This window comes from Oncorhynchus kisutch, linkage group LG2, assembly GCF_002021735.2.
Source record: "Oncorhynchus kisutch isolate 150728-3 linkage group LG2, Okis_V2, whole genome shotgun sequence".
NCBI lineage: Eukaryota > Metazoa > Chordata > Actinopteri > Salmoniformes > Salmonidae > Oncorhynchus > Oncorhynchus kisutch.
The window spans coordinates 39,214,503-39,237,654 of record NC_034175.2 but is presented as its reverse complement, the minus strand read 5'-3'; the positions used below and the strand labels follow the sequence as shown (position 1 = coordinate 39,237,654).

At 42.8% G+C, this 23,152-nt stretch overlaps 1 protein-coding gene across 1 annotated transcript; it reads left to right on the top strand.

Annotated features, from left to right (window-relative positions):
* Positions 1-961: 961 nt before the first annotated feature.
* On the top strand, positions 962-22,676 carry LOC109865649 (1-phosphatidylinositol 4,5-bisphosphate phosphodiesterase delta-4). The gene is made up of 16 exons (XM_020453981.2): positions 962-1,316; positions 3,233-3,286; positions 4,137-4,295; positions 4,509-4,737; positions 4,876-5,005; positions 5,413-5,644; positions 8,305-8,506; positions 8,607-8,751; positions 9,024-9,176; positions 9,713-9,865; positions 10,198-10,348; positions 10,504-10,620; positions 20,337-20,512; positions 20,638-20,770; positions 21,362-21,511; positions 21,800-22,676. The coding sequence occupies exons 2-16, from the start codon at positions 3,265-3,267 to the stop codon at positions 21,898-21,900; spliced, it is 2,253 nt and encodes a 750-aa protein (XP_020309570.1). The 5' UTR covers positions 962-1,316; positions 3,233-3,264; the 3' UTR covers positions 21,901-22,676.
* The last annotated feature ends 476 nt before the right edge of the window (positions 22,677-23,152 follow it).

Here is a 23,152-nt window from a genome sequence, read left to right as displayed (position 1 = left end):
TTTCTAGTACAAGTAGGTTGCATTCTAGTTGCAAAGAGGCCATTAAACCTAACCATCAACCTCCAGGATTTTCCATTATATTGTTTTCCATATACATGTATACCAGATCAAGGTTCCACAGGAGGGTGGAATGATGCTTAAATAAAGTAGGTACCAATATAGTGGAAAATAATATATTTAAGCAATAAGGCACGAGGGGCATATGGCCAATATACCACGGCTAAGGGCTGTTCTTAGGCACGACACATCGCGGAGTGCCTGGACACAGCCCTTAGCCGTGGTATATTGGCCATATACCACAAACCACCGAGGTGCCTTAATTGCTATTATAAACTGGTGACCAATGTAATTAGAGCAGTAAAAATAAATGTTTTGTCATACCCGTTGTATATGGTCTGATATACCACGGCTTTCAGCCAATCAGCATTCAGAACTCAAACCACCCAGTTTATAATAGACAATAAACGCCGCAAACCATGGCTGCATGTGCAATAGACGTTAACTCATTGATGGGATAAGTACAGTAGGTATGGAAAGGATTGTCTGGGTATGTGTGAACTGGAGTACTGTATACCACTCTCTACATGCGTTTTGATCTTGCACAGGCAACCTCTCCTAGACTGAGTTATCTGTAATCTGTCTGTGCTGAGGTAAACACGAGTACTGTCTGGATTGCTGTCCTCAAAACAATGGAGAGGGGTGAATCGAATCTGCAGTCTGCTCATGGATAAGGTAGAGAGAGAGAGTGTGTGTATGGAGACGGAGAGAGCAAGACATTTAAAGTGAGAAGCAGCATACTGTGGCAGCCTACAGGAAAACAGCAAAGGATTTTTTAAAGCAGCCTTGGAAAATTTGACAGCCCTCATCAGGGTGTAGGAAAATAGGAAAAGAGAGGGAGTGGCAGGGAAGGAAGGAGGGGGGGGGTAGGTGGATGGGGGAGGAGTGTACCAGAAGGCGGCAACGTTCTCCCAGATGAAGCAGGCAAAGTAGAGCATAGGGGACATATACACTGAGCCAGCTTTCCTCTGGACACTCCCCATCTCCTGAGCCCAGTGCTTGGCTAGTGGTCTCGGGACACTCCCTAAGCGTCCATAGATCTGGAGCTTTCTACTGGGCCTGCTACCCCCACCAGACCCCTATCTCTTTTGGGTGGCCAGCTATCTTTGACACTTCCTAATCCTGGTCTGGAGCCTTTTCCTGTAGCCTTTTCCTGGATATCTCTCACCAAACATCCCCAATCTATTCTGGAGCTCTTCACAGCAGTGGCAGCCCCAGCGGGGCCAGGGCAAAGACCCGAGGGAGAGGTCTACAATTTGGTAAGTGTAATTTCTTCTCCTTTGACTCATTCTATTTGTCCTCATCTTGATTGTAAAAGGCATAGCCTACACTACATAATGTGTTCAGCACAGGTTGTGGTTTAGTATTGCGGTTGTTGGTTTGATTACCCCCTGGTTGCTTTTTGTTTCTGTCTCATATTACAGCAGCTGGTTCTACTTTGTTGTCCTTCAGCCAGCCTCCCTACATGGCACAAGCACATTTTACATGTGTGCTAAAAGACTGGTGGACCTGAATTTGTTTACAGGATTCTTCACACAGCTCCTCCTGAACTGTAGCAACAGCCCATTGAGGGTTGAGTACAGAGCTTTCATGAAAGGGGAAATTGAACATTCCTGTGGATATATATATATATATTATTTGTGATTTTTTTTAATTCAACCATTATTTAACTAGGCAAGTCAGTTAAGAACAAATTCTTATTTACAATGACAGCCTAATTTACAATGAAGGTCATATATCGCAGATGTTTATAATAAGGGGTGCTTGTAATTAAATGTACCGTGAAGACATATGGGCATATGATGAGGCTGCCACTTCACTTGATAAACAGTGTTTCTTTAATACTTTGAGTAGTTTTTAGTGTGAGTAGCCCATTTAAAATATGACACCGACTTGCCAGTGAGTCAGGATTCTCTCCCTGTGTTTGTGGTCAGGTGGATACTCTCAGGCACGTGGCTGGGTATTAGTCATATTTCCAAAACACTAGCAACGGCCCACCAAATAACATAACATAAAAGTTTATTCATTGGTTAGAATCGTATGACTTTGTGTGTACACATGAGAGTGTACTGTATGTGTAGAATATACTGTAGTTATAGGAGGGGTCCATGAAAATGACTGCTTTGTGCGAGCTCTTCCTATTCTTTCACATCTTTTCACAAACACCACATATCAAAAACATCACTGGTGTTGTTAAAAAATATTAAACAGATAGTTTCTTTGCAGTACTTCAGGGACAATGCTTTATTTACACTTGTATTGCTAAAGAAGGAGTGGATATTTCACTCACAAACTAACAGTGGGGCTGGGAGGAAATGCCTTTGTGGTATTTTGAACTATGGAACAATTTACCTTGCTGTAAACGGTGAAAAAAAGAGAAATATACTATCAAAATTAGCCATTGTTCTACAAAGGTTGTAAAATGACAATGTGAGGAAAGGAAGACATTCTACAGCCAAAAAATAAGAAAGAGAAGCCATTTGAACTCTCCCTTTATGGAACATTTGACTGTTTGGAGTGTACAATACAATAAGTTCTTGTGAGTTTCCTCTCTGTGAGGAGTTGAGCACCTCTTCCCTAGGGGACTAGACAGCTGATTGGTGCGGAATATATTTTCTTCTAAAGGCTAATACATTTGAATTTGATAGCAGCACCAAAAGTAGTTGTCATACTAACACAGGGACATAGAGGGTTGGGTTGGAGTCAATTCAGTTATGGCATATGACTTGAGAATTCGCATATGAATTGGAGAGTTACCTGTTACTTTTGGTGCGATTTTTTAGATTCATGAATGAGACACCTGGTTCATTCTCTGTATTGTCCTGGTTAAACTGCATTCACTCCTATACTGCTTGAGCATTCTGCAGTGCAAACTACACTAGACTTAATTGAGTCCATGCGGCACACCGACTGTAAGAAATGCCAAGCTTTGGGTTGTCAATCTTCTACACCTCTCCCTCTTAGTCAATCAGTAGATAGAAAGAGAAAGCATAAGTCTGATTGGATTTCCGAGCTCTGCATGTAAACCAGCTAAAATGTTGATGACACAGTTAGATCGATTATTCAGCCATGGATGTCCACACTGATCAGGAAGTAGGGAGGGAATAATTTTACTTGTGTCACTATTACAGCATAATTTGTATCACAGCAATTATTTTTGTCTTCTTTTTTGCAGGAAATTCTCACGGGCATGTGTCAAGGCTAGCAATGGAATCTCCCCAAAGCTTGTGTAAGTTGACAGATACTAAAAGGTTGCATGAGATTGCATCAATCATGCAATAATACAATTTAAAACCTCTACAGGATCGGTGGGTCCCCCGCGGGACGGTTGAGCTAACGTAGGCTATTGTGATTAGCATGAGGTTGTAAGTAACAAGAACATTTCCCAGGACATAGACATATCTGTTATTGGCAGAAAGTTTAAATTATTTTTAATCTAACTGCACTGTCCAATTTACAGTAGCTATTACAGTGAAAGAATACCATGCTATTGTTTGAGGAAAGTGCACAGTTATGAACTTGAAAATGTACTAATAAACCAATTAGCCACATTTGGGCAGTCTTGATACAAAATTTGGAACATAAATGCAATGTTTCATTGGATCAGTCTAAAACTTTGCACATACACTGCTGCCATTTAGTGGCCTAAATCTAAAATGTGCCTGGGTTGGCATAATACATTATGGCCTTTATCTTGCATTTCAAAGATGATTGTACAAAAAAAAAAAAAAAAATGTTTTTTTCTTTGTATTATCTTTTTCTAGATCTAATGTGTTATTTTCTCCGACATTGATTTAACATTTCTACAAACTTCAAAGTGTTTCCTTTAAAATGATATCACGAATATGCATATCCTTGCTTCAAGTCCTGAGCTACAGGCAGTCAGATTTGGGTATGTCATTTTAGACTAAAGTTTTTTTAAACGTGTGGATCCTTAAGAGAATTTCCTCTGATCAAAATCTCCATTAACCAGAATAGAGAAACAATACGAGGTCTAAATTGATTAAGACTATATTTGTAAGGATGGTCAAGGTGACCTTTGACCCCAACCTTGACCACTAACCCCTGATCCTGCACAGTTGCCCAGGGTGACGAGGACCTCCAGGCGATGAAGGCGGGGGCAATGTTGAGGAAGGTCAAGTCTCGCTCTTGGAAGAAGCAGCGGCACTTCCGCCTGCAGGAGGATGGCCAGACCATCTGGTACAAGTCCAGGTGGGCAGGGACAGGCCACTCCACCTGTGAGTACTGCAAGTGTGTGGGTTTGGGTGGGTGGAGGAAGCAGGGAGGAGACAGCATAAGAATTGACCAGACTGTAGATAAAAAGTTGAATGAACGGCCATAGTATTTCTCTCATGAAAAAATAATGAGGCATACATCATCTATTGAGAAATCACTTTAGCATAGAAAAAGCCTGAGTATGTCTTCACATGATGCCTAATGTTCTCTCTTAGTCTCTGTGGCTGACGTGGATGTGGTGCGCGAGGGTCACCAGTCGGAGATCCTGCTGAGTATCGCTGATGAGTTCCCCGCTGACCTCTGTTTCACCCTGGTGTTCTGTGGTCGCCGCAGCAACTTGGACCTGGTGGCGGAGTCGGCGTCCGAGGCGCAGGTCTGGATCCGGGGTGTCCGCAAACTGATCCAGAACACTAAGAGCATGAATGACAAGGAGAGGCTCGACCAGTATCCTTGTTCCAAGCTCAGTATTAAATACAACATACGGATTGATTAACCATACAAACCAGTGAGGGTCTATAACGTTGCATTCTATCTTAACTCTTACTAATTGTTGCCCTTAGCCAGCGTCTTCCTTTTTCTCAGGTGGATCTGGGACTGGTTTCAAAAGGCGGATAAAAACAAAGATGGACGGATGAACTTCAAGGAGGTGCGCACACTGCTGAAGATGATGAACGTGGACATGAATGAAGAGTACGCTCTTCGCCTTTTCACGGTGAGGTTACCGTCATCATCTACTGTTCACTTTTGAATTGAGTCCATCTCCCATGCTAACTCTTGTATAGATCCAGCTATTTGTCTGTCAATCCCAAATGAATGGGAGGGTGCTTATCTTTCCCATTCATTTGGAATTTAGGCATATGCTCATATACTCACATGCAAATCCATGGATTTTGACATGTAATCAACCTTAAAGTATAGTGAGCAGTAGTTAAATGTGGATGATGTAAGTGGTGGAATTGTCCCCAACATTGGTTGCTTTTCTATGACGTCATCGTAAGTGACTACACCGTCAGTGGTCTACCATCATAAGGTGGTAGAACTCTAATCGAAAATAAAATGTAATGGGAACACCTTTTCTCTGAAGTAGACAAGTATTCTGCTCTTTGCTTTTACCCCCAGATGGCTGATAACTCAGAGTCCGGTTGTCTGGAGAACGAGGAGTTTGTCCAGTTCTATAAGATGCTGACGGAGAGGGAGGATGTGTGGCGGGTGTTCCAGGACTATTCTCGGGACGGACAGATATTAACCCTCGCTGAGCTGGAGGACTTCCTGAAGCAGGAGCAGCAGGAAGGGGAGAGGAGTCTGGAGCACGCCCAAGAGTTGATTGACCGCTATGAACCCTCAGAGAACGGTATGGACCACTGTGCAACTGTGGTCAACCACAATCAACTATATGAATGAGATCATTAATAGCCTCATTAAGACAATGTCAATCATAACGAATGACAACCACAATGATCATTACCTAGTCTACCTGAGTGAACCACAAGAGCCCACAATGGTCGGTCAACAAGTCGCCATGTTTCATTAAAAATATGTTGTACGTTTTTTTGTGCCCTTTTATTTTTTTTACTTTGTAGTTTTTGGGGGGGTTTCTGTCATGGAAATTCTTACACAGGGACACTCAAAGCCAATTTTAAAATAAATAAATTAGTCTACTGTTGCATATTTCATTAAATAATATGAACACTTACCACACTGCACCTTGGTCCTCCTCTCCTTCCACCAACGAGAAGCGTTACAACCATAGTACACATGTCAATCAGGAGCTCTGCCTGGGCAGACCCAGCAGTTGTCTTATATACGGCTATACACAGACAAGTTATATTTGCATGATTTAGCATAATTCATTCATTACCGTTTTGTTTTATTCATGTGACCGACCAATACTGTTTCATAACATGGGACAGACGAACACCTTACAAGGCTTCTTTCTCTCCAAGCTAAAACCTTTAAACTGAGATATCTTTCGTTTGTTCTCAAAACAAGGTCTGGTCATACTGCCAAATTGCAGCTACTGATAAGCGAGGATTTGTACAGTCAGCCACTTGCATGAACACAGAAATTGATTTATAGAACATCATATGAATAGAACACAGAAATTAGTTATAAGAAAAGCACAAACATTAACATTTCCATTACAGTTCCAATAAGATTTTTTTTGTATATACAGTGCCTTGCGAAAGTATTCGGCCCCCCTTGAACTTTGCGACCTTTTGCCACATTTCAGGCTTCAAACATAAATATATAAAACTGTATTTTTTTGTGAAGAATCAACAACAAGTGGGACACAATCATGAAGTGGAACGACATTTATTGGATATTTCAAACTTTTTTAACAAATCAAAAACTGAAAAATTGGGCGTGCAAAATTTGTCAGCCCCTTTACTTTCAGTGCAGCAAACTCTCTCCAGAAGTTCAGTGAGGATCTCTGAATGATCCAATGTTGACCTAAATGACTAATGATGATAAATACAATCCACCTGTGTGTAATCAAGTCTCCGTATAAATGCACCTGCACTGTGATAGTCTCAGAGGTCCGTTAAAAGCGCAGAGAGCATCATGAAGAACAAGGAACACACCAGGCAGGTCCGAGATACTGTTGTGAAGAAGTTTAAAGCCGGATTTGGATACAAAAAGATTTCCCAAGCTTTAAACATCCCAAGGAGCTCTGTGCAAGCGATAATATTGAAATGGAAGGAGTATCAGACCACTGCAAATCTACCAAGACCTGGCCGTCCCTCTAAACTTTCAGCTCATACAAGGAGAAGACTGATCAGAGATGCAGCCAAGAGGCCCATGATCACTCTGGATGAACTGCAGAGATCTACAGCTGAGGTGGGAGACTGTCCATAGGACAACAATCAGTCGTATATTGCACAAATCTGGCCTTAATGGAAGAGTGGCAAGAAGAAAGCCATTTCTTAAAGATATCCATAAAAAGTGTTGTTTAAAGTTTGCCACAAGCCACCTGGGAGAAACACCAAACATGTGGAAGAAGGTGCTCTGGTCAGATGAAACCAAAATGGAACTTTTTGGCAACAATGCAAAACGTTATGTTTGGCGTAAAAGCAACCCAGCTCATCACCCTGAACACACCATCCCCACTGTCAAACATGGTGGTGGCAGCATCATGGTTTGGGCCTGCTTTTCTTCAGCAGGGACAGGGAAGATGGTTAAAATTGATGGGAAGATGGATGGAGCCAAATACAGGACCATTCTGGAAGAAAACCTGATGGAGTCTGCAAAAGACCTGAGACTGGGACGGAGATTTGTCTTCCAACAAGACAATGATCCAAAACATAAAGCAAAATCTACAATGGAATGGTTAAAAAATAAACATATCCAGGTGTTGGAATGGCCAAGTCAAAGTCCAGACCTGAATCCAATCGAGAATCTGTGGAAAGAACTGAAAACTGCTGTTCACAAATGCTCTCCATCCAACCTCACTGAGCTCGAGCTGTTTTGCAAGGAGGAATGGGAAAAAATGTCAGTCTCTCGATGTGCAAAACTGATAGAGACATACCCCAAGCGACTTACAGGTGTAATCGCAGCAAAAGGTGGCGCTACAAAGTATTAACTTAAGGGGGCTGAATAATTTTGCACGCCCAATTTTTCAGTTTTTGCTTTGTTAAAAAAGTTTGAAATATCCAATAAATGTCGTTCCACTTCATGATTGTGTCCCACTTGTTGTTGATTCTTCACAAAAAAATACAGTTTTATATCTTTATGTTAGAAGCCTGAAATGTGGCAAAAGGTTGCAAAGTTCAAGGGGGCCGAATACTTTCGCAAGGCACTGTATATTTGTCCTTATTATTAAGTATTGTATATTGTATGTCCATGTATATAGATTTTTCAACTAGTAACCATGTTTGACCACAATTATACTGACCATAGTCAATTGTAATCAACTGCCATTGTCGACCACAATCAACAGAGAGATGTAGTTTACTGAGCATTTTCTGATTGGGTTGACTTATATAAGACAGAACTTCCCATGTCTTCTCACAGCCAAGAAACACGGGGCCATGTCTATAGACGGCTTCCAGATGTACCTGGTCTCTCCGGAGGGCGCCATCTTGGATCCCCAGCTGCTGGCCCTGCACCAGGACATGAGCCAGCCCCTCAGCCACTACTTCATCTGCTCCTCCCACAACACCTACCTAATGGACGACCAGCTCCGAGGACAGAGCAGCCAGGAGGCCTACATCCAGTGAGGAACAAAACACTCAGCATTGCAACCCTTTATAGCTTACATGGCAGTAAGGCACTGTTCAAAGCACCCCTGCTGAACTCAGTGTGTCTGTGTGCAGGGCTCTGAAGCGTGGCTGTCGTTGCGTCGAGGTGGACTGTTGGGATGGGCCAAATGGAGAGCCGGTTGTTTATCACGGCCACACCTTCACGTCCAAGATACTTTTCAGAGACGTCATCACCACACTGGCGGAGTACGCCTTCAAGGTGGGCACTTCAATACCTGAATTAACTGTAGCCTCCATGACCACGGCAGCTCTATCCCCAACTCTAAATCTAATCCAGTCTCTTAGTGGTTCTGTCCATTTGTCTTCTGTATTGGTTTTTGCTTCAACCAAGTATTCAGCATCATAAAACATCCTGTCTTCAGCCTTCACCTCTTCTCAGAAGAACTACTGTAAAAAAAAAATTACTGTCAAAGTTCAACACATCCTTTTAGGAATTCCGTCCGTCCCCTCTCCTCTCTCCCTGTGTCCCAGGTGTCTGAGTTTCCTGTCATCCTGTCCCTGGAGAACCACTGCAGCATGGAGCAGCAGAGGGTCATGGCCCAGCTCCTGGACACCATCCTGGGGGACACACTGCTCAGGGCCCCCCTCGACAGACTGGTTCCCCAAGAGCTGCCCTCTCCTCAGGTAAGACCAACACTGGACCGCTTCAATTCACTGCTCAGGTTCCGGGGTGGTACTGCAGTGGTCCGCAAATTTTAGTTTTTTGGAGGGGGGAGTAATTTGTTGGGTATTTTGTGTTCAGGTTTTTATTCAGCAGTGATGCTGGGAGCAGTACAATCATAAGTCTCCAGTGATTTTCATACTCTTCTTCCAGTCAGAGCACTTAAAAGAAAGATAAATATCCAATGAGGTGTGTGTTTGTGTATGTGTGTGCTAGACTAAAGTTAGTTAGAAAAATGTATTCAAGTGTTACTCCAAAATGATATAATAATTGACGATACAAAATACAGATAAAACAAAAACATATTGTGGACCATATTCAAACATGGCACAGTATTTCCTTTGGCGTCATCTACGTATAATACATGACATCATCTATTCATTGGCATCAGTTATTGTACACTGTCATCTATACACATGTGTGTGTATGTATGTGTGTGTGTATGTGTGTGTGCGCCCGTACGCGCATGTGTCCTTGGATTCGTGCATACTCATACAAGGATCTGAAGGGAAAGGTCCTGCTGAAAGCGAAGAAGATTGGCGGCGTAGAAGAAAGTGAAACGCTGACCGATGAGGTCACTGATGAGGTCAGCGACGAAGATGAGGCTGACCCTAAGAGCCTGTCTGCAGAGGCCCTTCGTCTCAATGATAAGGTATGTGGCTGGACGTATGTATCTGGAAGGATGAACGGACGGATGATGGACAGACGGATGGATGGATCTGTTAGGATGGACGGAAGGATGGATGGATGGAGGTGAACGACTGGCAACCTCTTGCCGTCATCTGCACCAACTATTACACTTATACATTACTAGATTATTACTGACAATACATTCTGCCATTTAAAAAAAAATATATCACACCCTAAGCAAGCAATAAACACTGTGTCTTGACCTGCCAGCTAATCATGATATGCCGTGGTTTAATTAATAGCCACCAAGCAGGTGATATTTGTTCACTTACATGTAACGTCCTGTCTCTTCAGAAATCCAAGTTCTCCAGGGAACTATCGGATCTGGTCGTGTACTGTAAGAGTGTTCATTTCCACAGCTTTGAGTACTCTCGCCAGCACTCCAAGTGCTACGAGATGTCCTCCTTCTCTGAGTCCAAGGCCAGGAAACTTGCAAAGGACACAGGTGCACCCTGAACTATTTTAGCAATACCTACATACCAAACAATGTATCGATATTGCCAAGGATCATTGGTTAGGAATTCAAAACCATTCACTGTTGTAGATCCCCTGGGTTATGGGATAGAAAAAAGCATCACTGTATGGCTGTGTTTTTCTCAGGGGCAGAGTTTGTGCGCCACAACAGCAGACAGCTGAGCAGGGTCTACCCCAGTGGCATGAGGACCGACTCCTCCAACTACAACCCACAGGAGCTGTGGAACGTAGGCTGTCAGATAGGTGAGAGCTTCTTCACTTAAACCATTTTGTACTAAGGTCAATGTTGTAGTGTAAATCTATTTTTTTTCGGTTTCCCATTGATTCTGGGAATGAAGTCATACGTTTACTGACCTGTAAAACTGAATGTTTTTAAATGTTCTGATAATGGAAGTAAAAAAGGTTGTCTGTTCTGGGAATGTTTATTTTTAGGTTGCAGGGAGGTTCTGAGAACATTTACTCTGGTTCCTTGAATGTTTTCCTGGGAGGTTTTATTAACGCTTTTGAGAACTAAAATTATAGGTTATTTTGAGGCTTCCTTAAAACTTTAATTGAATGTTTCAATAACATTTTTAATAACACTGTTATTGCTTATGCTTATTTTGGGTAAACTTTTTTGAACTCCAAGCACAGATAGGACACATAGAAATGCAGTAGCGCTATAGGTTCGGGGTGAATATTTAGCTATTTTCACAACCAATAATAATGATTGTGGTGGTGCGAAAGGATTGGATTTTGATGAATAAATAAGTATGTGTGTCGAGGCTTGACCCCTCACTGGCCAATCAGAACATGCTCCGTGGCTAAAAATGTGGTTGGTTCAAGTTGTGTATTTACGGTCTTTTATGTATTGCCTTGGAATCAACTCCAATTCCAATGTTAGTCCGTCATAGTTTGTTAAATAGCTTGCAGAAACGAAATTACAAAATGTAGACCTATCCCATCTTTGCTAAATACGTTACCTTGAACCTGTTCACAGTCCACACTGTTCTAAGTAATTGCATTCCTTCAATATGGAAATATATACAGTACCATTCAAAAGTTTGGACACATCTACTCATTCAAGGGTTTGAGTATAACAATAGTGAAGATATCAAAACCATGAAATAACACATGGAATCATGTAGTAACTAAAAAAAGTGTTAAACAAATCCAAATATATTGTTCTAGCCGTGTCTGAATCCTGGCTTAGGAAGACCACCAAAAACTCTGAAATCTCCATCCTAAACTACAACATTTTCAGACAAGATTGAACGGCCAAAAGGGGCGGTGTTGCAATCTACTGCAGAGATAGTCTGCTGAGTTCTGTCCTACTATCCAGGTCTGTACCCAAACAATTTGATCTTCTACTTTTAAAAATCCACCTCACTAAAAACAGGTCTCTCACTTTTGCCGCTTGCTATAGACCACCCTCTGCCCCAGCTATGCTCTGGACACCATATGTGAACTGATTGTCCCCCATCTATCTTCAGAGCTCGTGCTGCTAGGCGACCTAACAGCTCAGCCATGCTACAATCTTACCATGATGCCCTCAATCTCACACAAATTATCAATGAACCTACCAGGTACTACCCCAAAGCCGTAAACACGGGCACCCTCAAACATATCATCCTAACCATCTTGCCCTCTGCTGTTTTCAACCAAGATCTCAGTGATCATTGCCTGCATCCGTAATGGGTCAGCAGTCAAATGACCTCCACTCATCACTGTCAAACGTTCCCTGAAACACTTCAGCGAGCAGGCCTTTCTAATCGACCTGGCCTGGGTATCCTGGAAGGATATTGACCTCATCCCGTCAGTAGAGGATGCCTGGTTATTTTTTTAAATGCCTTCCTCACCATCTTAAATAAGCATGCCCCATTCAAGAAATGTAGAACCAGGAACAGATATAGCCCTTGGTTCTCTCCAGACCTGCCTACCCTTAACCAACACAAAAACATCCTATGGCGTTCTGCATTAGTGTGATATGCAACTTTTCAGGGAAGCTAGAAACCAATATACACAGGCAGTTAGAAAAGCCAACGCTAGCTTTTCAAGCAGAAATTTGCTTCCTGCAACACAAACTCAAAAAAGTTCTGGGACACTGTAAAGTCCATGGAGAATAAGAACACCTCCTCCCAGCTGCCCACTGCATTGAGGATAGAAAACACTGTCACCACCGATAAATCCACTATAATTGAGAATTTCAATAAGCATTTTTCTACAGCTGGCCATGCTTTCCACCTGGCTACCCCTACCCCTACCCCGGTCAACAGCACTGCACCCCCCACAGCAACTCGCCCAAGCCTTCCCCATTTCTCCTTCTCCCAAATCCAGTCAGCTGATGTTCTGAAAGAGCTGCAAAATCTGGACCCCTACAAATCAGCCGGGCTCGACAATCTGGACCCTTTCTTTCTAGAATTATCTGCCGAAATTGTTGCCACCCCTATTTACTAGCCTGTTCCACCTCTCTTTGTGTCGTCTGAGATTCCCAAAGATTGGGAAGCAGCTGCGGTCATCCCCCTCTTCAAAGGGGGGGACACTCTTGACCCAAACTGCTACAGACCTATATCTATCCTACCCTGCCTTTCTAAGGTCTTCGAAAGCCAAGTCAACAAACAGATTACCGACCATTTCAAATCCCACCGCACCTTCTCCGCTATGCAATCTGGTTTCAGAGCTGGTCATGGGTGTACCTCAGCCACACTCAAGGTCCTAAACGATATCTTATTAACCACCATCGATAACAAACAATACTGTGCAGCCATATTCATTGACCTGGCCAAGGCTTTCGACTCTGTCAATCACCAAATCCTCCACGGCAGACTCGATAGCCTTGGTTTCTCAAATGATTGCCTCGCCTGGTTCACCAACTACTTCTCTGATAGAGTTCAGTGTGTCAAATCGGAGGGCCTGTTGTCTGGGCCTCTGGCAGTCTCTATGGGGGTGCCACAGGGTTACATTTTTGGGCCGACTCTCTTCTCTGTATACATCAATGATGTCGCTCTTGCTGCTGGTGAGTCTCTGATCCACTTCTACGCAGATGACACCATCCTGTATCCTTCTGGCCCTTCTTTGGACACTGTGTTATCAACCCTCCAGACAAGCGTCAATGCCATACAACTCTCCTTCCGTGGCCTCCAACTGCAACTCTTCAACTGATTGCTGCCTGCACCTGCCCGCCCGTCCAACATCACTACTCTGGACGGTTCTGACTTAGAATATGTGGACAACTACAAATACCTAGGTGTCTGGTTAGACTGTAAACTCTCCTTCCAGACTCACATCAAACATCTCCAATCCAAAGTTAAATCTAGAATTGGCTTCCTATTTCGCAACAAAGCATCCTTCACTCATGCTGCCAAACATACCCTCGTAAAACTGACCATCCTACTGATCCTCGACTTCGGCGATGTCATTTACAAAATAGCCTCCAATACCCTACTCAATAAATTGCATGCAGTCTATCACAGTGCCATCCGTTTTGTCACCAAAGCCCCATATACTACCCACCACTGAGACCTGTACGCTCTTGTTGGCTGGCCCTTGCTTCATACTCGTTGCCAAACCCACTGGCTCTAGGTCATCTACAAGACCCTGCTAGGTAAATTCCCTCCTTATCTCAGCTCGCTGGTCACCATAGCAGCACCCACCTGTAGCACGCGCACCAGCAGGTATATCTCTCTGGTCACCCCCAAAACCAATTTCTCCTTTGGCCGCCTCTCCTTCCAGTTATCTGCTGCCAATGACTGGAACGAACTACAAAAATCTCTGAAACTGGAAACACTTATCTCCCTCACTAGCTTTAAGCACCAGCTGTCAGAGCATCTCACAGATTACTGCAACTGTACATAGCCCATCTATAATTTAGCCCATCTATAATTTATAAAGAGGTGTGGGATTGCTCAGTTTCACAACTGAGCAAGAAGATAAGTACAATAGAGTGTCTAGTTTGAGAAATAGACACCTCACTTGAAGTCCTCAACTTGCAGCTTCATTAAATAGTACCCGCAAAACACCAGTCTCAACGTCAACAGTGAAGAGGTGACTCCGGGATGCTGGCCTTCTAGGCAGAGTTGCAAAGAAAAAAGTAAAGATTAAGATGGGCAAAAGAACACAGACACTGGACAGATGAAGATTGGAAAAGAGTGTTATGGACAGAGTTTGAGTTTGAGGTCTTCTGATCACAAAGAAGAACATTCGTGAGACGCAGAAAACATGAAAGATGCTGGAGGAGGGCTTGGCGCCATCTGTCAAGCATGGTGGAGGCAATGTGATTGTCTGGGGGTGCTTTGGTGGTGGTAAAGTTTGAGATTTGTACAGGGTAAAAGGGATCTAGAAGAAGGAAGGCTATCACTCCATTTTGTAACGCCATGCCATATCTTGTGGACCTTGTGGCACTTAATTGGTGCCGAATCCCTCCTACAACAGTACAATGACAACAGTACAATGACCCAAAGCACAGCACTTTATTTGGCAGAAGCACAAAAGACAGACGCAACTGCGTCAACAACCCTCCAGCCAATGGCAAAAGTGTATCAGCACAAAACCACTCACAATAATGTAAATGTATGATAATAAACATACTACGGGTCAAATCACGATACCTGGGGAAAAACCAGTCTGGCGCATAACACTAAACACATAACAAAATAATTCCACACAAAGACATGCGGGGGAACAGAGGAATGTATATATGCAGTGCGATTAGGGAATGTAAACAAGGTGTGTGGGGAACAAGACGAAACAAAAGGAACAATGAAAAATGGAGTGGCCATGGCTAGAAAGCCGGTGAACCCCACCCGAACAAGGAGGGGAGCCGACTTCGGCGGAAGTCGTGACACATACATATATGAGATGAGTAATGCAAGATATGTAAACATTATTAAAGTGGCATTACTAAAGTGACTAGTGATCCATTTATTAAAGTGGCCAATTATTTCAAGTCTGTATGTAGGCAGCAGCCTGCCTGTGTTAATGATGGCTGTTTAACAGTCTGATGGCCTTGAGATAGAAACTGTTTTTCAGTGTCTCGGTCCCAGCTTTGATGCACCTGTACTGACCTCGCCTTCTGGATGGTAATGGGGTGAACAGACAGTGGCTCACGTGGTTGTTATCCTTGATGACCTTTTTGGCCTTCCTGTGACATCGGGTGGTGTAGGTGTTCTGGAGGGCAGGTAGTTTGCCCCCGGTGATGCATTGTGCAGACCGCACCACCCTCTGGAGAGCCTTGTGGTTGTGGGCGGTGCAGTTGCCATACCAGGCGACGATACAGCCCGACAGAATGCTCTCAATTGTGCATCTGTAAAAGTTGGATTTTAGGTGACAAGCCAAATTTCTTCAGCCTCCTGGGGAAGAAGAGGTGCTGTTGCTCCTTCTTCATCACACTGTCTGTGTGGGTGGACCATTTCAGTTTGTCAGTGATGTGTAAGCCAGGGAACTTAAAACTTTCCACCTTCTCCACTGTTGTCCTGTCGATGTGGATAGGGGCGTGCTCCCTCTGCTGTTTCCTGAAGTCCACACTCATCTCATTTTGTTTTGTTGACGTTGAATGAGAGGTTGTTATCCTGACACCACACTCCGAGTGCTGTCACCTCTTCCCTGTAGGCTGTCTTGTCGTTGTTGGTAATCAAACCTACTACTGTTGTGTGGTCTGCAAACTTGATGATTGAGGTGGAGGCGTGCATGGCCACGCAGTCATGGGTGAACAAGGAGTACAGGAGGGGGCTGAGCCCGCACCCTTGTGGGGCCTCTGTTGAGGATCAGTGAAGTGGAGATGTTGTTTCCTACCTTCACCACCTGGGGGCGGCCCGTCATGAAGTCCAGGACCCAGTTGCACAGGGCGGGGTTGAGACCCAGGGCCTCAAGCTTAATGATGAGCTTGGAGGGTACTATGGCGTTGAATGCTGAGCTGTAGTCATTGGGATAGGGCAGTGTGCAGTGTGCAGTGTGATTGCAATTGAATCATCTGTGGAACTATTGGGGTGGTAAGCAAATTGAAGTATGTCTAGGGTGACAGGTAAGGTGGAGGTGATATGATCCTTGACTAGTCTCTCAAAGCACTTCATGATGACCGAAGTGAGTGCTATGGGAGAGAGTCATTTAGTTCAGTTACCTTTGCCTTCTCGGGTACAGGAACAATGGTGGCCATCTTGAAACATGTAGGGACAGCGGACTGGGATAGGGAGAGATTGAATATGTCCGTAAACACACCAGCCAGATGGTCTGCGCATGCTCTGAGGACGCGGCTAGGGACGCCGTCTGGGCCGGCAGCCTTGCGAAGGTTAACATGTTTAAATGTCTTACTCATGTCAGCCACGGAGAAGGAGAGACCACAGTCCTTGGTAGCAGGCCTTGTGCCATATACGTCTCGTGTCTGCGCAGTTGAATTGCGACTCCACTTGGTCTCTATACTGACATGTAGCTTGTTTGATTGCCTTGCAGAGGGAATAACTACACTGTTTGTATTCAGCCATATTCCCAGTCGCCTTTCCATGGTTAAATGCGGTGGTTTGTGCTTTCAGTTTTGCGCGAATGCCGCCATCTATACACAGTTTCTGGTTAGGGTAGGTTTTAATAGTCACAGTAGGTACAACATCTCCTATACACTTCCTTATAAACTCACCGATTCAGTGTATATGTTGACATTATTCTCTGAGGCTACCCAGAACATGTCCCAGTCCGCGTGATCAAAAAATCTTGAAGCGTGGATTCCGATTGGTCAGACCAGTGTTGAACATTCCTTCGCACGGGTACACCCTGTTTGAGTTTCTGCCTGTAGGAAGGGAAGAGCAAAATAGAGTCGTGGTCAGATTTTCCAAAAGTAGGGTGAAGAGGGTCTTGTATGCATCGCGGATGTTAGAGTAGCAGTGATCCAGTGTTTTTCCAGCGTGAGATCTACAGTCAATATGCTGATAGAATTGTTCTCAAAATTGCTTTGTTAAAATTACCAGCTAATAAATGCAGCCTCAGGTTATATGGTTTCCAGTTTGCATAAAGTAAAGTCCAGTGAAGTTCCTTGAGGGCTGTCGTGGTATTGGCTTGAGGGGGGATATACACGTCTGTGACAATAATCGAGGATAATTCCCTTGGGTGATAATACAGTTGGCATTTGATTGTGGAATTTTAGGTCAGGTGAACAAAAGGACTTGAGTTCCTGTATGTTGTTACAATTACACCACGAGTCGTTAATCATAAAACATACACTCCCGCCCTTCTTCTTCCCGGAGAGATGTTTATTCCTGTCGGGTCGATGCACAGGGAATCCAGGTGGCTGTACCAACTCCGACAGCATATCCCGAGAGATTTTCCGTGAGACAGAGTGTGTTACAATCCCTGATGTCTCTCTGGAAAGCAACCCTTGCCTTAATTTTGTCTTCCTTGTTATCTAGAGACTGGACATTAGCGAGTAATATACTCGGAAGCGGTGGGGGGTGTGCGCGCCTGCTAAGTCTGACCAGAAGACTGCTCCGTCTACCTCTTCTCCAGCAGCGTTGTTTTGGGTCAGCCTCTGGAATCAATTCAAATGCCCTGGGTGGTACGTAGAAAGGAGCCGCTTCAGGAAAGTCGCATTCCTGGTCGTAGTGATGGTAAGTTGAAGTCGCTCTAATATCCAATAGTTCTTCCCGGTTGTATGTAACAACACTTGAGATTTTCTGGGCTAACATTGTAAGAAATAATACATAAAAAAAATACTGCAAAGTTTCCTAAGGACTAGAAGTCGTGCCATATTTACAGTAATGATGGACTGTCATTTTGTCTTTGCTTATTTGAGCTGTTCTTCCAATAATATGGACTTGGGTCTTTTACCATATAGGGCTATCTTCTGTATACCAACCCTACCTTGTCACAACACAACTGATTGGCTCAAACGCAATAATAAGGAAAGAAATTCAACAAATTAACTTTTAACAATGCACACCTGTTAATTGAAATGCTTTCCTGGTGACTTCCTCATGAAGCTGGTTGAGGGAATGCCAAGAGTGTGCAAAGCTGTCATCAAGGCAAAGGGTGGCTACTTTGAAGAATATCAAATATAAATTCATCCCAAACCATCTCAATTGGGTTGAAGTCGGGGGATTGTGGAGGCCAGGTCATCTGATGCAGCAACATCACTCTCCTTCTTTGCTGGTGATGCTGTGCAAAGTGATTATACAAGGGTGGCTACTTTGAAGAATCTAAAATATATTTTGATTTGTTTAACACTTCTTAGGATACTACATGATTCTATATGTGTTATTTCATAGTTCTAATGTCTTCTCTATTCTACAATGTAGAAAATAGAAAAATGAAGAAAAACCCTTGAATGATTAGGTGTGTCCAAACTTATGAATGGTAGCATTCACACTGATATTGGGGCTAGGCCTACTGTAAATTGCATTATGGCTGAACATGGAAATGCAAAACGTTGTCAATAGGCAAGATTAAATTCTTTACTGATAAGGCCTAAAAAGACAACAAATAATTATCAAATTATAAACAAAACACAACAACAACTTGTTTTTAAATAGGCTATGTCCAATACAACTACATGCACCATAATCACTCCCTGTGGGCATATAATATTAAAACTACACAGACTATGGAGGGTTTTACACACATCAACATTTTTCACTGTAGCTGGACAAAGATCCAATATAAAGACAAAGAGAGAATGTCCACTCAATGTTATACTGCTCCCAAATATGTTTTATAAATATATTGGAACCATCTTTTTTTTTTACCCCTTGTTTCTCCCCACAAGAGAAGGTCGCTGTTGTTTTATAATGGTATCTTTCATTTATTTGGCGTGGGCTACTGCCATACAGGAGCCGTGAATTCGTAAACTCAATCCCATGTCTGGACAACTGTTCCTTTATGATCCAGCCAGGTCATTACAATATAATAAAATCGGCAGTATTGAGCCAGCCTTCATTATAGTAGACCTAGGGCAGGGCTGCCCAACCCTCTTCCTGGAGATCTCCTGTCCTGTAGGTTTTCAGTCCAACCCTAATTTAACATATCTGATTCAGCTAGTTAATGTCTTGTTGAGCAGCTAAGTAGAATCAGGTGTGTTAAATTAGGGTCGGACTGATAACACGCTGGACGGTCGAGTTCCAGGAAAGAGGGTTGGGCAGCCCTGGCCCGGGGTAGCCTACGGAGGGCTTGGGTTTTGAACATATGAAACATAAAAACAAGCAATTGTCACAGGAAAACAACTTCTAAAAACAAGGTTCATCAGTATTCACCGAGGGATCTGCATGGCTATAATAATGTAGGCCTGCCTACAATACAAAGATTTAAAAAAAGGGAACGTTAGCTCTTTTAATAAGCTTCGGTGATTAAGTTTTATTTCCAAGTGGTCTCACGAGACAAACCCTTTTTTCAACAGTCTTGACTGCATTGGTCAGGACAAAAATAAACAGCTTTCATTGAGAGGAAGGGAGACTATGCTTGGTTTTCAATCAAATTAAATTAAATGGGGGAAAACTATAGTTTTATGTTTCTTAAATAACTTTCTTAGAACGTTCTCTTTGAACGCTACGAAGGTTTTTCTTGTGGTTTTTATGGGACGTTTTCTTTATGTTCTGAGAACAGAATGTATGTTCCTGGAACATTATGTGCTAGCTGGGCAAGTTCAGGCATAGCCCAGCTAGCACATAACGTAAAACTTTGCTTTTTTATTTTTATACACTCTCTGTCCCAGAAGATTTACCTTAAACAGGCCTAGAACCTGTTGTTTCTATTATACATTACATTAGGCCTGGCTAAACAAACCGTACACATCCGTACATGCATTGCTTGCTTCCTGGCTGGAAGAAAGAAGGAGAAGGTTTACTGCCCGAAATGGCAAGGTAACACATCATGTAGATGGGTCTGGAGAGAAACAGGGTGCAAGCCAAGGAGAGTTAGAGACTACAAGCACGTTGTCTCCTCACACTTCTTCACTTTGTGACAAATTTGTGAAAAGAGCTGTATGCATTTATTTGATGTTCTCTTAGTGGCTCTGAACTTCCAGACAGCTGGGCCAGAGATGGATCTGAACGATGGGCTCTTCAGTCAGAACGGCTGCTGCGGCTACGTCCTCAAACCTGACTTCATGAGGAATGATGACTCTTTTGATCCAGAGAGACCCCAGGACCGGAATGGTTACACATCACTCCGCCTGTCTATCCAGGTCCAGAAACAACTATCTGTTGTGTGCATGTACAGTTAGTGTGTTTTGCCAGTTTCATTTGCAATGTTTTTGAGTATGTATCCTTGTCTGAGTTTTGATTTTTATGTGCATGTGTTGTCCATAAGGTGATCAGTGGGCAGCAGCTACCAAAGGTGAACCACAAGGAGGGCTCTATCGTTGACCCTCTGGTTAGAGTGGAGATCTACGGAGTATTTCAGGACCAAGCCAAGCAAGAAACTAGTTACATTGACAACAACGGTGAGGGACCAGCTTTCAAGGACTGTCAAAACACATTCACTGGGGTCTTTGTACAGACCCAGCTTACTCCTGGTCTAAAATGCATGCTTTGTGGCCTAAAGTGGTCTAGGCCGCTTTGTGGCCTAAGGTGGTCTCGGCCGCTTCCTCCAGTGCACATGAGCCGCAGCCTCATGGGTTCCATTTCGGCCCAATGTTATTTCAACTCTCCTCTATCTTCTGTCCAATAAACTAAGACTTAAAAAATATACAGTACCAGTCAAAGGTTTGGACACAACTACTCATTCAAAGGTTTTTCTTTGTTTAACACTTTTTTGGTTACTACATGATTCCATATGTGTTATTTCATAGTTTTGATGTCTTCACTATTATTCTACAATGTAGAAAATAGTCAAAATAAAGAAAAACCTTTGAATGAGTAGGTGTGTCCAAACTTTCTACTGTTACTGATGTAAAAAAAAAAAAAAAAGCATGCATTATCATTATTATTACACGGAAGTATGATACACCATGCCATGTTTTAGTGAATTAGATAGAACCTCTGTACTTCTCTTGGCTGTCTAAAACCTGGACTCTGCTGCCCCTTGCCTACAGGTTTTAACCCTCTGTGGAATGAGACCCTCAATTTCATTGTCCATGTCCCTGAGTTGGCCCTGGTGCGTTTTGTGGTGGAGGACTATGACAAGTCCTCCAGGAACGACTTCATGGGCCAGTTCACTGTGCCCTTCACCTGTATTCAGCCAGGTAAGATTGACCTTATCATATTACACCTGAGGGTGAAGTCTGGACAACTGGGTAAATCCCAATTGCAGTTTTCTTTAAATGATTGTACAAAATAATTTTATCCTATTGACTCGCTAGAGGTTAAATCAATTGATGAATCTTGTCAGAATTTGACATCCCTGCTGAGTGTTTTAATGTAAGCCTGTTATGTACAAATGTACATATTTTACTGTATGAGTGATGGTTTCCAAGTGGTTCTTCATGACAACAAGCTGAATTTCTTCTGGCTCCTCTCCCCACACTTCACAGGATATCGCCATATCCACCTTCTGTCCAAAGATGGGACGGCAATCCCTCTGTCTTCTCTGTTTGTCAACATCAAGATCTCCGAGCTAACAACAGAAGTCTGATGGCCCAATGATTGGCTGAATAACATGCCGCAAACACCAACCACATGGGAGGATTACAATAATACTGTTATCGGTTTTTAAAGCTAAATCTATATGCCCAATGAACTGCTTTAGATAATTTCTGCTTAGATAGCAGTTTCTGTTCAAGCAACATCAGTGGGGCCTCACACTGATGCAAGACAAAAAACCTCTTGTCTCATGGCCTAGACAGCCTTACCTGGGAATTCTCAGCATTTTAGGGATTTTTTTGCTATTTCCCCAATATATAATCTTTTAAAATAATCAGAGTTTTTAAAAAACTTGAATGTCATGGGAGTGCGTCAAATCATATAGTGGTCCACGTTTGACGCCCATGCAGATAACTGAGATGAAATCAATGAAGAAATGTTGAGCCCAATGTTAGCTTCTTTGACATGGCACATTCAATAGCTCTTGGCTCATCAAACTGATGCAAGGACTGACATATTACAGGGTTCAAAGGTCATTTTAGAGTAACAGACTTTGCAATGGCCTCTTTTTTTTATTTTTTATCCGTTTTATAACCATCCAAGTATTCAACATTTAAACTGTGTGCTGGTAGAGTAGCTTAATTGTATAAACAATTATTCCTCCATCTAAACATTTCAATAGATATTCTTTACAGTTCTTCAAAGTGTGGCATGAAACTATATCTATTATCTAAAGAATCGTGTTGTAAAAGTATTAAACTGTAAAGTATTTATGTGCATAGAGCTCTGTAAATAAAGAGAAATGGATGACGTGTCTTTAAAAAACTATATTTTAGAAAGCTATATTCCTATTGGTTAAAAATATTTTTCTTTCCATTAATTTTATGTCAGTTTTAAATTTTTTATTACACACCATTAATTGGCTGTTTTAAATAATGTCTCATCAGACCACATATCTTTTGCTTTACTTTCTTGCAAACTCCAGGCGTGCTGCCATGTGCCTTTTTCTCAGGAGTAGCTTCCGCCCGGTCACTCTCCTATAAAGCCAAGATTGGTGAAGTGCTGTAGAGACTGTTGTCCTTCTGGTAGGTTCTCCCATCTCAGCCAAGGAATTCTGTAGTTCTGTCAGAGAGGTCATTGGGTTCTTGGTCACCTCCCTGACCAAGATCCTTCTTGCCCGGTTGCTCAGTTTGGTCGAACGGCCAGCTCTAGGCAGAGTCTGGGTAGTTCCATATTTTTAAAATTTCCCAATGATGGAGAGTACTGTGCTCTTGGAAGATTTTAACACCTTATAAATAGTTTTA

Coding starts and splice junctions, on each gene's coding strand:
- LOC109865649 (XM_020453981.2), top strand. CDS start 3,265: ATGGAATCTCCCCAAAGCTTGT. Junction 5,645..8,304: donor CTATGAACCCTCAGAGAACG/GTATGGACCACT, acceptor GTCTTCTCACAG/CCAAGAAACACGGGGCCATG. Junction 8,752..9,023: donor TGGCGGAGTACGCCTTCAAG/GTGGGCACTTCA, acceptor CCTGTGTCCCAG/GTGTCTGAGTTTCCTGTCAT.